Consider the following 15,986-nt stretch of genomic DNA (forward strand, 5'->3'; position numbering starts at 1 on the left):
TTTTTTTAAACTTTACAATATTGTATTGGTTTTGCCATATATCAAAATGAATCTGCCACAGGTATAATTTTAAAAAATATATAATAATTTTTTAAAGGGAGAGGATGTGAACAGATAAAGGACAAAATTTTCTCACAACTCACTGTGAATTTATTAGAACTGAAATATTGATTTTAGCAATCTGAATTTATCTACATAACCAGAACTGTTATGATTTTCTTCTTTCTCTATAAAATAAATGATCACTTGGATAAAGTCTTACACATCTACAAATTTTCACACTCTCTCAACATCCTATGAATCTGAAAAAAAAAAATGAAATAAGTGAAACAGAGAGCTTGTGTGCACTGCTGGAGGTCACACAGTAAAATCACATTCTAACTCCTCATGCTGTGCTCCTCCTAAAATAAACAGGCTATGTATGTCAAAATTAAATAAAGATGCTATGAATACTTGACAAATGGTAATGAGTGTGGCCAAAGATACCACTGTGGCAAAGGCATTCTCCATCTTAATTCCTAATGCATTGACTGGAGAAATAAAAAGCAGCCCTGTTACCTCTGCTATTAGTTCTCTTTCTGCAGTTACAGACCTTAGATCCTGAAAAAGCATAAAATAACTAACAGGTACCTTGTGGGGTTCTCTACAATGAGACAGAAACTATGGTGTCTATAACTAAAATATTAAAAATATCCGAATACAATATTCAGTTACTCTTGTGGTTTCAAAAAAGCCTGACTTTCAGACTCTTGAATAATGGGAAGCAGGAGTTATTTAATGCACTTAAAATATTTGGTTCTACTTTAGAAAGCTTTAATAAGCACACATGCATAAAGGTCAGAAAATAAATTTTATCTAGGTTAAATATAAATCTGAGACTACTAGTAGTATCATTAAAATTACATGACATATTGTCATCTGTTCTTTTTTTTTATTTTTTAAGCTAACCGGCTACCATTTCCCACAAAACCACTGTGTCTTAAAAATGCAACAACAACCGACAGATTTTTCTTGGAAGAGACGAGACAGAGTAAGGGTAGGCTCAAGGCAGACTCAGAAAAAGGGCTCAAGTTCATGATATTTGGATGATCAGGTAATATTTTTTAATCATTTACTTCAGAAACAATTTTTAATAAACTTGTAACTGATCAAAATGTTTCAGAGAAATGGATCACTGGCAAGGTACTGCTTCTGACTGAAATGTGAGCTGATTCCCAGATTTAGGACTTGTAAAGTAAGAAATCATGATAGTAACATGATATTAACATTTAATCCATATTTAAAGGTATTTTAATTTGCATATATTCATAGGACACACTTTTTGTTAAAAAGAAAGAGAGAAAAATTTATGGAACTGATCTTCCAGAAAGAAGAAAAACTTCATGCTGTTTTACCTCACAATCACAATTTAAGGAAAGCATCTGTTTTAATGCACACAATTACCCTAAACCTCAAATATATATTGGCTTAGGTGAAAAAAAAAAAATTTAAATGCTGGGAGGAAAGGGATTTACTACATTGAAGTCCTTAAATAGTATATGAGGTAATAGATATTTTTCATCAGTGTTTAATAAATAGATATGGTGTATGAGTAACATAGGTGCATTGTGAGATAATTATGTTCTCAAACTCATTTAGACAAATGTCAAAAACGTTTTCAAAACACAGTGGTAAAACATTAAAATAAGACAGGTATTTTAAAATGTAACAAAGGATGAGCAGGGTTCATAACCTCTGCTTTAGAAGAGGTTTCAAAACCTCTGCCTGCATCCTCAAAAGTATGATAATGTATTAACTGTGTTTATGCTTCTGTTAAATAAAATTATTAAACTGTGAACTGAAATACATCCATTTTATTTACAAGTTCTATGCAAAACAGCCTAAAACAGAGAGAAAAGGGCTTTTACTAGAATGTAGTACTATTGATGAGCATGTAATAGCAATGGGCCTGCCTACATTTCTGGCAAGCAGCAACTACAGTCTACAAACCACTGATGGGCTAAACAAGCTATTAATGACAGTTGCTTTTCAACACTTAAAATGGCCAGACTGTGTTGCCTGACCACAAGGACAAGTAGGTCATCACTCTCAAATGTTATACAATATAAGAAGCATAAATGAGACCTCTGTGGGGAGAAAAAACCCACAGGTATGGCTCCAGAGTTCTTTTGCTATTCAACTATTAATAGAAAGCAAATCCCATTTAAAGTTGTAAATACTTATAACCCATTTTACTAAAAGATTTATCATCACTTATTTAACCTTCCACCTAGAGCTGAACAAGGTATTATTAGTTCTGGTGCCCAGCTCTAGCTCTGAAATATACAACTTAATATCCAGAACCCAAATAAAGAAAAAAAAAAAAATTGGCTCTCTGCGACTCACAGAGTAGAAAGATGATGAAATTTTGGCCCTGTGTAAACCCATGGAGTGTCTGTCTCTCCCAATCATTCATAGGTTGCAGAATCATACTCATGACTCTATGGGGGATACATCTAGATTTTTCATCTGATTCAAGGGCCTTGTTCCCTGCTCACTTGTCTTTCAAGTCAATGCCTTTCAATGTACTTTTCTTTCTGCTGTTTTCTGGACCAGCAGCATTAGCCTCACTTGGGAGCTTGCTAAATGCGGACTCTTAAGCCCCATCCCAGACCCAGAGTTTAAATAGTATTTACAGGAGATTCATATGCACATTAAAGATGGAGGGGCACTGACCTAGGTCATGTTCTCCGACTCCTACGTATCTCCAGTTATTTGACTTTTCAGAAAAGAGAACAAGGGAAGCTTTAGAAGTATCATACTGATCAGGATAATTCACTCCATTCTCTGCCCAAGGAGACATGGCACAGCAGTCCTTCTTTCAAGTCAGAAACAACCCCCAAAACTATTCTGACCTTAAAAAAAAGTGACAATTTTTCATTTAGCTCAACCCAATATATTCAGATCTTAAGCCCTCTCCCAAGAGGAAAGGATAGCATTATTTGTATAGATTGCTAATAAAAAACAATAATAGCTATACTATAATCACATGACAAGATTCTATCTCTTGTACACTTTTATAATTGTAACAATAAAAATGTATGTTACTGTCAGCTACTTGACTGTATTAAAAACACTCTAAAAAGAAAATATTTTAGCCCCATTGAGTATTTCAATAAGAGCTACAACTCACTACATTATCCAGAAGTTAAAAACACAAGAGGTAGAAAAACAGGGAGTCAGCTACCTTTGATATAACAGAGAACTCAGAGTCAATTGTCCGCAGTTTAGGACATCATTTAATAGAACAAGTCAGAAGCAACATCACCATCTAATAACCCCCACCTCCATTCCTTCAACCCTACTGTGTTAACAGATACAAACTGGGGTCACATCAGAAAGTCTTTAATTTGTATATGATTTTTCATCAAATAAAAAGTACTATTTCCTTAAGTTCATTATAAAATCTAACTAAGCATGACATTATAAGCAATGGTTTTCTCTAAGTCTCTGAGTAGATATTCACACTGAACTCTGAGATGTTTTATATTCAATTCTGCTGACCATTCTGATCACTCTAGGAGGACTGCAGGGGACCGCATAGGATTCAAGGCCTACTGAACACTGATTTCTGACATTTTTCATTATAAATTTCTCTTTTGAGGCAAAAGTTTTCTAAGACACCTCCCCTTGCCATCGCCCTGATAATAGCTTTAAGTTTAATACATAAATGGAAATAAAAACAAAAATCATCCCCAGGGGAAAAAAAAAAAGTGCAACACTAAAATGCCAAAATAGTGAACACAGGCCTAGAAGCTGGTGTTACCAGATCACTAGCTAGAGCAAAGGGGGTTGAAAATGAGTGAAACCAGAAGAGGCAGCCTGAGGAAGCATTGCTTCTGGGAGAAAATCAGGTAAATAGAAAACATGGAAGAAAGTAGTAAGAAACAAAATGCTAAAGAGAAATATAATAAATATTAAATAAATATAAGAAATAAATGTAAGACATGCCAACCCCTTCCTCCCTGCCATCATCATCTGTTAGAGAATGATGCTTCAATATATTGTGGAAGGTCTTCCCTGGTAGCTCAGACAGTAAAGAGTACACCTACAATGCAGGAGACCTGGGTTCGATCCCTGGGTTGGCAAGATCCCCTGGAGGAGGGCATGGCAACCCACTCTACTATTCCTGGCTGGAGAATTCTATGTACAGAGGAGCCTGGTGGGCTTACAGTCCATGGGGTCGCAAAGAGTCAGACATGACTGAGTGACTAAGCACAGTATACACTGCAGAAGAGGGCACCCTTAAACCAGGAGCCCTGTCTATAAAACATCTAGGATTTTTAAAGGGAAGGAAGGGAGGGAAAGAGGGAGGGAGGGAAAGGAAGGGAAAGAAATCAAAATCACCCCGACATAGTAACCAGATTAAAACATTACAAAAGATGAAAATTCTTCCCTTAAAACCAATTACAAAGCACAAGACTCATTTGGACAAATAATAGAAAGAAAACCTAGAATCAGATATTCAAAGAATAAAAATATAAATGTAAGGGGGAAATATTTCAGATATGAAGGATACATTATAAGGTATACAAAAAAGAATAAATTTTAATGAAAACTTAATAAGAAATATTGAATAAAACCAGGAAAACAATTGAGAGAATTAAAAACAAAAATAAAATAAAAATCCATAAAGGTAAAAATATAAGGCTGGTACCAGAGATATCTGGGATATCTGAATCTGGGAAAGACTGAAGGTGGGAGGAGAAGGGGATGACAGAGGATGAGATGGTTGGATGGCATCACCAACTCAATGGACATGAGTTTGAGTAAACTCCGGGAACTGGTGATGGACAGTGAGGCCTGGCGTGCTGCAGTCCATGGGGTCGCAAAGAGTCAGACGCGACTGATCAACTGAACTGAACTTAACTAAACCAGAGATATCAAAAGCAGAATAATATTTCAAGAAAGTCAAAGAAAACTGTGAGCCAAGGATTATATGTTCAGTCCAAGTTGTCATTCAAGTGACAAGACTCCAGAAAAACAGCTTGGAATGTGCAAGATCTTGGGGAATATTGTACATATGAGCCACAGCTCAACAGAGAAAGAAACATAGTAAATATAATGATGTGCAAGTAATTATGGAGTGAAAAGAGAAAATTACAGTAAAAAAATATATACAATATGCTTTTTATAAGAAAGAGGAAATGGGAATACATACATATAAGCATATAGTTGCTGTTGCTGTTTAGTGGCTAAGTAGTGGCTGACTCTTTGGCAATCCATGGACTGTAGCCCACCAAGCTCCTCTGTTCATGGGATTTTCTAGGCAAGAATACTTGAGTGGGTAGCCATTCCCTTCTCCAAGGGATCTTCCTGACCTGGGGATCAAACCGAGGTCTCCCACATTGCAGGCTTATCCTTTACCATCTGAGTCACCAGGATATATTCTTAATCTTACGAAAAGCATAGGAATTACAAACAAGAAATTAATAAAATTTGCTATCTACAAGAAATAGAGAATAGCTAGATAGGAAGGGATAACACCTCTCTGAGAATACCACAGCATATAACATTTTGACTTCTGAAAACATGCTAACCTTATGGATATTCAAGCATAATTAAATCAACAAGAATGAGAACAAAGGCACCTAAAATTAAATATGAAGTGAAGTGAAGTGAAAGTTTTTCAGTCGTGTCTGACTCTGCAACCGCATGAACGATAAAGTCCATGGAATTCTCCAGGCCAGAATACTGGAGTGGGTAGCCTTTTCCTTCTCCAGGGGATCTTCCCAACCCAAGGATCGAACCCAGGTCTCCCACATTGTAGGCGGATTCTTTATCAGCTGTGCCACAAGGGAAGCCCATAAATGGGAACAGATGAATGTGACTATATTTCAAATGATTAAACTACACTCAAGGGGAAAAACTGCAAATAAATCTTGGGGTCTTTTAATTAAGTCTGTTTTCAAAAGATACAGTTGTAGTGATTTTGGAACTATTTTATGTATATTATATGATTGAGTGAATGGGTAAACATATTAGTGCTATAGGAGTCTGGACTCTCACTTTACATAAATACAAATATGAAATGGGGGAGAACAAGGAAGAACACTTTGGTTTGGATTGAAATTGGAGGCATCACTATGACACATATGTTCTTAAAAATATCTATGTACTAACCTCCCTCCCTCTATTTATCTGTCTAATCTAGGACTAAAAGTTCCTAGAAGTAAGAAAATTCCAGAGAAAATGAGCACATCACATGTCCAGACCTTGACTCCTAAATACCATTCTCCTTTAAAATGAGATACAGTAATCTGAAGAAATGGCTGATTCTGGGAGTGGGACAGGGAAGGTATAAGATGACCCTCAAACATGTTTATCAGAAAATGAGGATGTGCTTAGGAAAAAAAAAAAAAAAAAATAAGAGTATGTCAAAAGGACCCAGAAATCATCTTGAAAGAGGACTCTCTGGACAAATATGGCACAATCTGAGTGACAAAGTAAATAAGAAAAGTAACTGATAATAATCTGTTCATGAGTCTTTGCTCACAGTAAAAAGAAAAGTAAAATAAGAAGGATGGGCTTTTCTTTATTTATTTGGGGGAGGGTTGTTTTACTTTTATTTATTTTTTTAATTTTTTAATATAAATTTATTTAAATTGGAGGTTAATTACTTTACAATATTTTATTGGTTTTGCCATACATCAACATGAATCCACCACAGGTATACACGTGTTCCCCATCTCAAACCCCCCTCCCACCTCCCTCCCCATCCCATCCCTCTGGGTCATCCCAGTGCACCAGCCCCAAGCATCCAGTATCATGCATCAAACCTGGACTGGCAATTTGTTTCATATGTGATATTATACATGTTTCAATGCCATTCTCCCAAATCATCCCACCCTCTCCCTCTCCCACAGAGTCCAAAAGACTGTTCTATACATCTGTGTCTCTTTTGCTGTCTCGTTTACAGGGTTATTGTTACCATCTTTCTAAATTCCATATATATGTGTTAGTATACTGTATTGGTGCTTTCTTTCTGGCTTACTTCACTCTGTATAATAGGCTCCAGTTTCATCCACCTCATAAGTAGAATGCACATCCGTGCTCAGTCATGTCTGACTCTTAGAGACCCTCCAGACTGTAACCCATCAGGCTTCTCTGTACATGGAATTTCCCAGGCAAGAAGACTGTGGGAGTGGGTTGCCAATTCCTATTCCAGGTGATCTTCCTGACCCAGGGATTGAACCCACATTTCCTACACTGGCTGGTGGACTCTTTACTTACCACCGAGCAAACGGACCATACAACTTTCTAGAAACATAAAATCTGGGACCTTATAGTTGAACGCTGGCTCCTAAATACAGGGGAGTAGTAAAGCTGGAAAAATCTCATTTTCTCAATCATCAGGCAAGAATTATCAATGGATCATGAGGCACCAACCTTCAAAGGCTGTGTTTAGAACTTTAAACAGATATAGTCTTTATGGGTGGTAGACAAGTTTGTGAGAAGATAAATAAAATGGTATTGGGGAGTATATGAAAAGAAATTTAAGCTAAGAATGACACGCTGGACAGTTCACAGGAAAAGGTGGCAACACAGATAGAAAGGAATAATGAAATAAAGATTGAATCAGGGCTTGAGAAATTGTGACAAATAAATGAATCAACCCCTGAAGAGGTCCAAGGGAAACAAAGTCCATCCATCTTACTCTTCTCTCCATACATCCACACTTGATTTCTCCCTTCCAGGGTTACAGATACTATATATATATCAAGAAGAGCCCATAAACAGAGTACAGACAGTGCAACCATGTATGTGTCCTTGTGGTAAATATAACATACTTCATATGTCATTTTTCTTAACTAAATTTAAATTTATACTGGATTTTACCCTCTCTCAGGACAATGCTAATTTTCTATGACAATTCAAGTAAATTTGGAAAGAAAAAGGCTGAAGAAGGCTACATAAATAGAAGAAACTAATTCTAAATGTGTGGGATGCTCTTCTCATTTTATTTTTACACTATATATTCTTTTAAAACCAATCTATTAGAATCCGTACTTCTAACTGTATTTGGCATACAGTCAATTCAAAGAAAGAGTACAAGGGCTAGAAGGGCTTGTAAGGGCTATAAGTGCTGTTCAGTTGGTAAGTGGAGAGATAACAAATCTAAGGAGCCCAGAGTTGCTAGATTGACAGGTTTCAATGAATTCTTACATTTACTTCCTTTTAGACAGTTATAAAGAATATCATTAACTTTACTGAATACTATTAGTGTACAAAGCCATACATAGATGTATATATGTGATATTATGCTATATATTCATAATGCTGTTAATAGTTCAGTCAGTGGGTCAATTTTACAATGTTAAGCTACAGAGTTTGAATAACTGAGGTAAAATGCATTAAAACCATCTACTTCCACTACCTGTTATATTAATCCTGGCTCTCTAATCCCTAAAATGCATTATCTTTGAAATACATTTGATGTATATGACTCAGATAAAAACTAAATATAACTTAGAGTCAAGAATGGGAAATAATAATTTAACAAACCATTACTCCTGACTATAATGAATACACGTGGCTATACTTCATCAAAGGTTTAAAATACCTATAGTTGCAGAACTCTGTTTAGATGAAATCTTATTTTAAAAGTTTAAAAGTATATAAAATAACTAAAAATGGGCACTGTTGTGGCTAAAGTGGGCAGTGGAAGCCTGGAGTGCTATTTGCTACGGGGAGAAAACCTGGCAGCCCAGGGCAGTTAGAAAACCACTGTTGCACAAGATTATAAGTCGAGTATAAATGCAAGAAATTGTCACTGAAAATAAATTCATACTAGTATGAAAAAATATAAAATTTAAACAAAAGTTAGAATCTAATCTGTTTACTGATGAATATGAATCACATAAATATAAAGTCTTTTTATTACACAATAATTTACAAGAGATTGGCACTACGTTAGCTATTCTTCCTTGTTATAAGCTGCCAACTGATACTGGCATTAGATGTTTTAGATTAATATTTTTATTGTAATGTCCATATGTATCTCCTAAATATATGTTGTACTATTAAGTGAGAAATGAAGATTCAAGAAATAATTTTTAATAATTAGAATAACAATGTTATTTATTTACTTCTAATCTGGAAATATATACATAGTTCAATTTTTCTAACTTGGTTATTGTGTTCTGCTTTTAATAATTAACCTGTAATTTTTAGCATGATTTAATCACTTTGAAAAGTCTAGATTTCCTCAGTTTCCTTTAGTTATTGAAAGAAAAACCAAAAATCCTTTCAACTCTAAAACTGCTATAAATAAAAATGGAGCTGCTCCTATTTGCTCTTGTGTGAGCACAACAAAAGCACATTAATAGTTAACAAAGCTACAATATGATACACGAATGAAGTCTTGCATGAAAAAACTACTTAGATAGTATTTACAAAAGAATCTCTATCATTAATTATTCAACATTTGGATCTGACCAGAAACCAGAGCATGACTTTATAATGCTCTGTTTAAATGAACTACTTAATGTTGTAATGAACACTCAATGTGGTGAGCTCAATGAATTTTGGACCTGGTATAACACAGCAGTTTTCCAACTTTTTGATCAATGAACAGATTTTAATGTTAAGTCAGTTGGAATTTCACTTGTGCTTTAAAAATGTTTACTGAAACCGAAAATTTTGCATCTCAATTATTTTATATTCTAAAACTGAATGTAGTTTAAACCAATGCATTATTCATAAAGCAAAGACATTAGGAAAAACAAAGCTGTGCACTTCTTTCAAAGCTGTTAAATTGCTAAAACATACCACATTTATGCATGCAATATTTGATTGTTTTTTTCTTAACACACAAGCTTGTTTTTGTCAGATCAAGATATGCCAAAAATTCTACACCAAACATTTTTGTTTATAATTAAAGCAATCATCAATCCAAGGATTGTCATCCATTTTATTTCATCTCTACATCAAAAAAAAAAAAGTAATTTAAAAAAATTTTAATTCCCTTGAAATGATAAGATAAATGAAAATGTAAGTGCCTTCACATAATAACAGTAAGCTGACCCTTTGGGAAATGGTTGACTTTCTCAATACAAGGTATTCAAAGCTCATTCAAAAGTGTTCATTTAGAATGCAGATATCAAAGATGATGCAAATGTTCAAGAGAAAATTAGAACTTACCAGATGTTCTAATCCAGCTTTGATGTTTCCAGATTCCCTAAAACAGAAGAATAAAAGTTTAAAATAGTTGTTAAACCCTCATCTGCTATAATTTATGTTTACCTCAAAAATATTTTACAAACCCCTATAACTTTTTCATATATCTTTCCTAATGTTCATAATAACCCCATTTTTAAGGACAGAACAATTTTCTTAGGAACAGATAATTTATTTATATTTAATAGTAGTATTAACACTAAAATTTATATTCATCTAGTAAAATGTTTCAGATTTTTCAAAGTCAGTGGAGAACAAAAAAAAAAATTAAAGACTATCATTTTACTATTTGTACACTATCTTTATTTTACATTAGCTTTTTCATTCAAGTTTATTTTTTTAACATTTATTACAAAAATGTTCAAACATACAGATTCTATCTACCATCTAGATTTGACATTTTATCTACCATCTACAATTGACATTTTACCATATTTGCTTTATCAAATGCCCATCTATCAATAGGTGCATTTTTATACAAGGAATATGCACAAAAATAATATTTATCAGTGTATAGCTAAAGACACTAAATCTTAAATTTTTTCCTGCCATTAATTTTATCAAGTTAGTGCCCACTATAAATCAGAACCTAAAATTATAATATTGAAAAATTAATCATCAGTGAAAACACAAACATCAAATATCACAATATATATTATAAGTATTTAATTTCTTGCTTTTCACTAAAAAAAAAAAAGAGATGATGAGACAAAATACAAATAACTGTACAAGTAGCAAAGATAATTTAAATACACATTTGGTGGAATATGGCAATAGTTGGATGTTTTTTCCTGATTTCAGTTAATGCTAATTTATTAGTGAGTAATGGACTTTCCCTATTCTCACTCTGATCAAGCAGTATTTTAATTCCATTATTAAGACCATACCTTACTTGCTTTAACACAAAATTGTACTTCTATCACAATGCAGAAAATAATTATGGAACATCTGATGACAGTACTGCATTCATGATGTTTAATCTTTTCCCCACACCTGTTTTTCTCTGAAGGGGTCCCAATGTTATTTCTTTTCTCTTTATTTCGTCTCCAATTTTTTTTTTTTTTTTTGCCAAAAATATATTTACTTCTGTTTCCTTTGTCTTGTTACATAATCTTTTTTCAAATTCCCCTATCTTTTCCCTTTGGGTCAACTGCTTGAAAACTATACTAGTGGCTTCCAATGTCTCCCCTCACTGCCCAGTCTGGCATCTTGGGAATAAACGCCACTGTCCACTGATCACTACTCCTCTTTAGCCATTCTCTTTTCTGCTTCTGACAATGCTACATAATCAACATTTTAAAATTTAAGGGTTTCTGAAACTCATTCTCTGGATACAGTTCTAATGACAAATGATAGAAATAGACTGCAACAAGGCGTGTCACAGCAGGCCAGTAACTACATAATTATTTTTACCTTTATTATTATAAGATTAATATATTTATTAGAGCTGGAAGTCTGATGAATTTTTAAGTGTTCGTAAGGAAGTTTTCATATAACTTATAACATGTGTAATTTAAAATTTAAACAAAAATAAAAATACACACAGTAAAACATCTGACAGTGTCATGTGTTTGTCTGTGTGTGTGTATACATACTACAACAAAATTAAATCTTCCTATCACTCACCCCTAGTTCTCAATCACTGATATTAGCTATTTATTTGTCCTTCCAAAGACAGTCTACGCATGTGTGTGCATATACTTCTGCATGTGTCTGTGTGTGTCTCCTCTTTTTTTCTTTTCAACCCAAACAGAAGCATGCTATACACATTGCTTTGTTCCTGAACTCAGCAATCTATGTTAGAGTGAAGTATATTTATACCATATAATTCACATCTATTTCATTTTTCCCCACAGGTACATTGTCACACTATGGTTCTTATTGGAAAATAATGCAGTATAAGAGAACAAAAATGCTCAAAGTAGAAGTCCATAATTTATTATCTGAAACCACCGAGGCTAGACATGTTTCATCAGAATATTTTGGACTTTTCTGGTACTCTGTTTTGGTATAAGGATATGCTTTACACTCATTAGATTTATGTATGTTTTATCTACTATTTGAAATGTTCAAAAGGATCCACTATACTAAATTTTTAACTGGTATTTATGTTTAAGCCAGTTTAATCAAATTTGGCATTGTTTATATATTCAAGTTTTCTTCAATGTTTTGTTGAATATGAATTTAATAAATTGAGCACTAAAGTTTAAAAATAAGAAAAATAAGAAAATAACAATAAGAAAAACAAACAAACAAAGAATATTTTGGGTTTTAAGAAAAGTAATAAGGTACATACAGTGTATGTCATAAAACACTGACAGCAATACTTGAAGCAGCATCTCATCATCATACATATTAATAATTCTGAAAAAAATATGAATATCCACACAAAGTGGGATAAACAAAGACGATACACAGCTTCATTTAAGGGTAGGTTTTGCTGTCAACTGACTTTATCACAAACTTAGGGAAAATCTCTCAGTTTTCGGAGTTATTTGTATTTTGGAATCAAGGATAAGAAACTATTCTTTAAAAAAGAAAGAAAGATTGGCTAGCTATTGTTTCATTATGTTTTCAAAGAATTCCTTAAATTAAATGATTTTAGGGAAAACACATTTTGAATGACATGCCTGAAAGAAAACTAAGCATCTTCCTTGACACATGTCCCTTTCCTTCGCTACCAAATATAAACAAATATAATCAACCACAAGGTCCTGGCTATCCAACATCCTTCATTATCATTTTGTGTTAACCACTTCTTTGTATCTTCACAACTATGTCTTATTTTAGGCCATCATCTTTTCTCTCTCAGATTATTGCAAAGCTTCTTAATAGGTCTCAATGACCCCTGCCTTGCCCTATGTCAATTCCTTCTCCATAAGAGAGCAAGATCTTTGTAAAATTAAGCTTGATCATGTCAATTCTCTTCTTAAAATCCATGGCATACTACTAGACTCCAGTTTAATTCCCTCTGTTATTTGTCAAAGCTATACCACACAGAAAGTGGTAGCAAATACTATAACAAACTACAACCTAAACAAAACCTCCTATGGAGAAACCCCTTTTTCTCACAAATGAAGTAATGAACTCTTCCCATGCATTCACATCACAAAATTCCCATACTTTGGACTATAGCCCACCAGGCTCCTCTGTCCATGGAATTTTTCAGGCAAGAATACTAGAGTGGGTTGCCAGTTCCTACTCGAGGGAATCTTCCCAACCCAGTGATCGAACCCACATCTCTTGCATCTCCTGCATTGGTGGGCAGATTCTTTATCACTGCACCACCTGGGAAGCCCCCTGGGTAGATCTACCCAGCCCCATAACACTCAAAGAACCAAGGCAACTGCAACAGTGAGGGGTTGTTTGGGAGAACAGTATTGGGAGTTTTGCGTATGTGTGTGGTGGATAGTGGGTGGTTGTTTTGCTTTGCTTTGTTTTGGGTTGTTTTTTAAAAAGCAGGAGGACCCTATGGGGAAAAAGTGGTTGACTGAGGCCACAGCTGAACAATTAATCTGGATAAGCATAAGCTAGAGCCTAGACTTTTACCCCTACCCTTAGATTAAAATTACTAGCCAAAGTAGCTGAATGTTGCAAGGAAATAAAAGAGAAATCCACAAGGCAAATTTTTAAGAACTCTGAGGTGTTCTTAAAAATAACAGAATAACAACAAAGAAAGTAACTTCATCCAGAGAAAACAGACTGAGCAAGAATATAAGTATAATAACATATTCAAAGATAGGGGAAGATGTTTAGAAGTTAAATATGAAAAATGGTTATTAAAAATAATCTATATGAGATAATGAGTATTAGAAATACAATAGTTTGAAATAAGCAACCCAGAGGATGAACTGAAAGCACAGTAACTACAGACCAAGACTGAACTAGCGGGCTAGGACACGGACAGAACTCTCCTAGAAGAGGCCATGGGAAGGCGCGAACGAACAAACGAGAGGAAGCTAAGAACAGGCGTGGAAGTATGAACATCTATATGATAAGAATCCTAGAAGGAAAGCAAAGACAAAATAAAAGGGAATAAGTATTTGAAGAAACAGTGACACAAATTTCCTAGATATAGAAATACTCAAATCTTAGACTGAAAGGGTACATACAGCAGTGAACAGGAGAATTAAAGAAAAATCACAGCAAAGTATTATATAAAGATAATTAAGGCTATACTATTATACATCAAGAGAAAAGTTTAAAAGTTTCCAGAAAGAAAAAGCACACTCCTCTAAAAAATTAGCACGGACATTGGATTACTTAACACTAATGCTAGACAATGGAGTATAAGCTTCCAAGAGAAAGTGAATAAGAAAGCTGTGAACCTAGAATTAATATTCAACAAATAAACTATTATTTAAATTAAAGGAAAAATACAGAAATATTCAGCATACAAAGTCTTAGGAAATTCAACAAAGACATTATATGAAAAAAGTTCTGAGGAATATAAGAAGAAGAGAAAAAAATTCAGGAAGAAGCAAGCAAGCAAAATAAGGCAAGTAAAGTCTGGCATGGAACATAGTAATTACTGTAATATTAGTAATCAGTAACTAAAAAGAAAACTAAAGAAAGGTCATCATATCAAAAATACCAGAGAAGATTCTTAGATTGGGTATGAAACAAATCTAGGGATGTGTGATTTACAAGAGACACATGAAACAAAAAGGAATCAGAACAGTTTCTAAAATAGAGATATAACCAGGCAAACACAAACCAAAAGAAAGTTGGGTTAGTGACTTTAATGACAAAATACATTTAAGCCACTTTGTAACACAGTTGGTAAAGAATCCACCTGCAGTGCAGGAGACCACCTGCAATGAGGAGACTTGGGTTCGATTCCTAGGTTGGAAAGATCCCCTAGAGAAGGAAATGACAACCCACTCCAATATTCTTGCCTGGGAAATCCCATGGACAGAGGAGCCTCAGAGGCTACAGTCCATGGGGTCGCAAGAGTTGGACAGAATTTAGCACCTAAACCGCCACCCCTCCATATATGTATACATATATTTGATATGTATATATTTTACTATATACATATTTTGATATGTATATATTTTGCTATATACACGTGTATATACATAAACACACACACCAAAGAAGGCCATTCTCTTCAGGTACAATAGATCAAATGACAGTGAAAGTGAATGCTGCTCAGTCGTGTCTGACTCTTTGCAACCCCATAGACTGTACAATCCATGGAATTCTCCAGGCCAGAATACTGGAGTGGGTAACCTTTCCCTTCTCCAGGGAATCTTCCCAAACCAGGGATCAAACCCAGGTCTCCAGCATTGCAGGAAGATTCTTTACCAGCTGAGCCACGAGGGAAGCTCAAGAATAATGGAGTGGGTAGCCTATCTCTTCTCCAGTGGATCTTCCCAACCAAGGAATCGGACCGGGGTCTCCTGCATCACAGGCAGATTCTTTACCAGCTGAGCTACCAGGCAAGCCCGATAACAGAACAAGACATTTTCATTTATATCTAGAAGGTTTGCATATTTGTAAAGCTTAATATGTATCATAGCTTGGGACACTGAAGTTTCAACAAATTCTTCATGAAAATCAGTTTTGTTTAGTCTTACTTTGGGCAGAAAGACAAGGAAGGGTGGCCATCTCAAAATAACACAGATAAACCATCAGTTCAGTTCAGTTCACTTCAGTTGCTCAGTCGTGTCCAACTCTTTGCGACCCCATGAATCATAGCACGCCAGGCCTCCCTGTCCATCACCAACTCCAGGAGATCACTCAAACTCACGTCCATCAAGTTG

At 34.7% G+C, this 15,986-nt stretch overlaps 1 protein-coding gene across 2 annotated transcripts in view; it reads right to left on the reverse strand.

The window, feature by feature from the left end:
• RSRC1 (arginine and serine rich coiled-coil 1) overlaps positions 1–15,986 on the reverse strand; it is a 434,626-nt gene that overhangs the window by 232,409 nt on the left and 186,231 nt on the right. For both annotated transcript variants that reach the window (XM_055569240.1, XM_055569241.1), the window contains exon 5: positions 10,183–10,219. In XM_055569240.1, the coding sequence (XP_055425215.1) occupies positions 10,183–10,219 (37 nt within the window). The remainder of the gene's footprint in view (positions 1–10,182; positions 10,220–15,986) is intronic.

The sequence above is a fragment of the Bubalus kerabau genome, chromosome 2 (assembly GCF_029407905.1).
Source record: "Bubalus kerabau isolate K-KA32 ecotype Philippines breed swamp buffalo chromosome 2, PCC_UOA_SB_1v2, whole genome shotgun sequence".
NCBI lineage: Eukaryota > Metazoa > Chordata > Mammalia > Artiodactyla > Bovidae > Bubalus > Bubalus kerabau.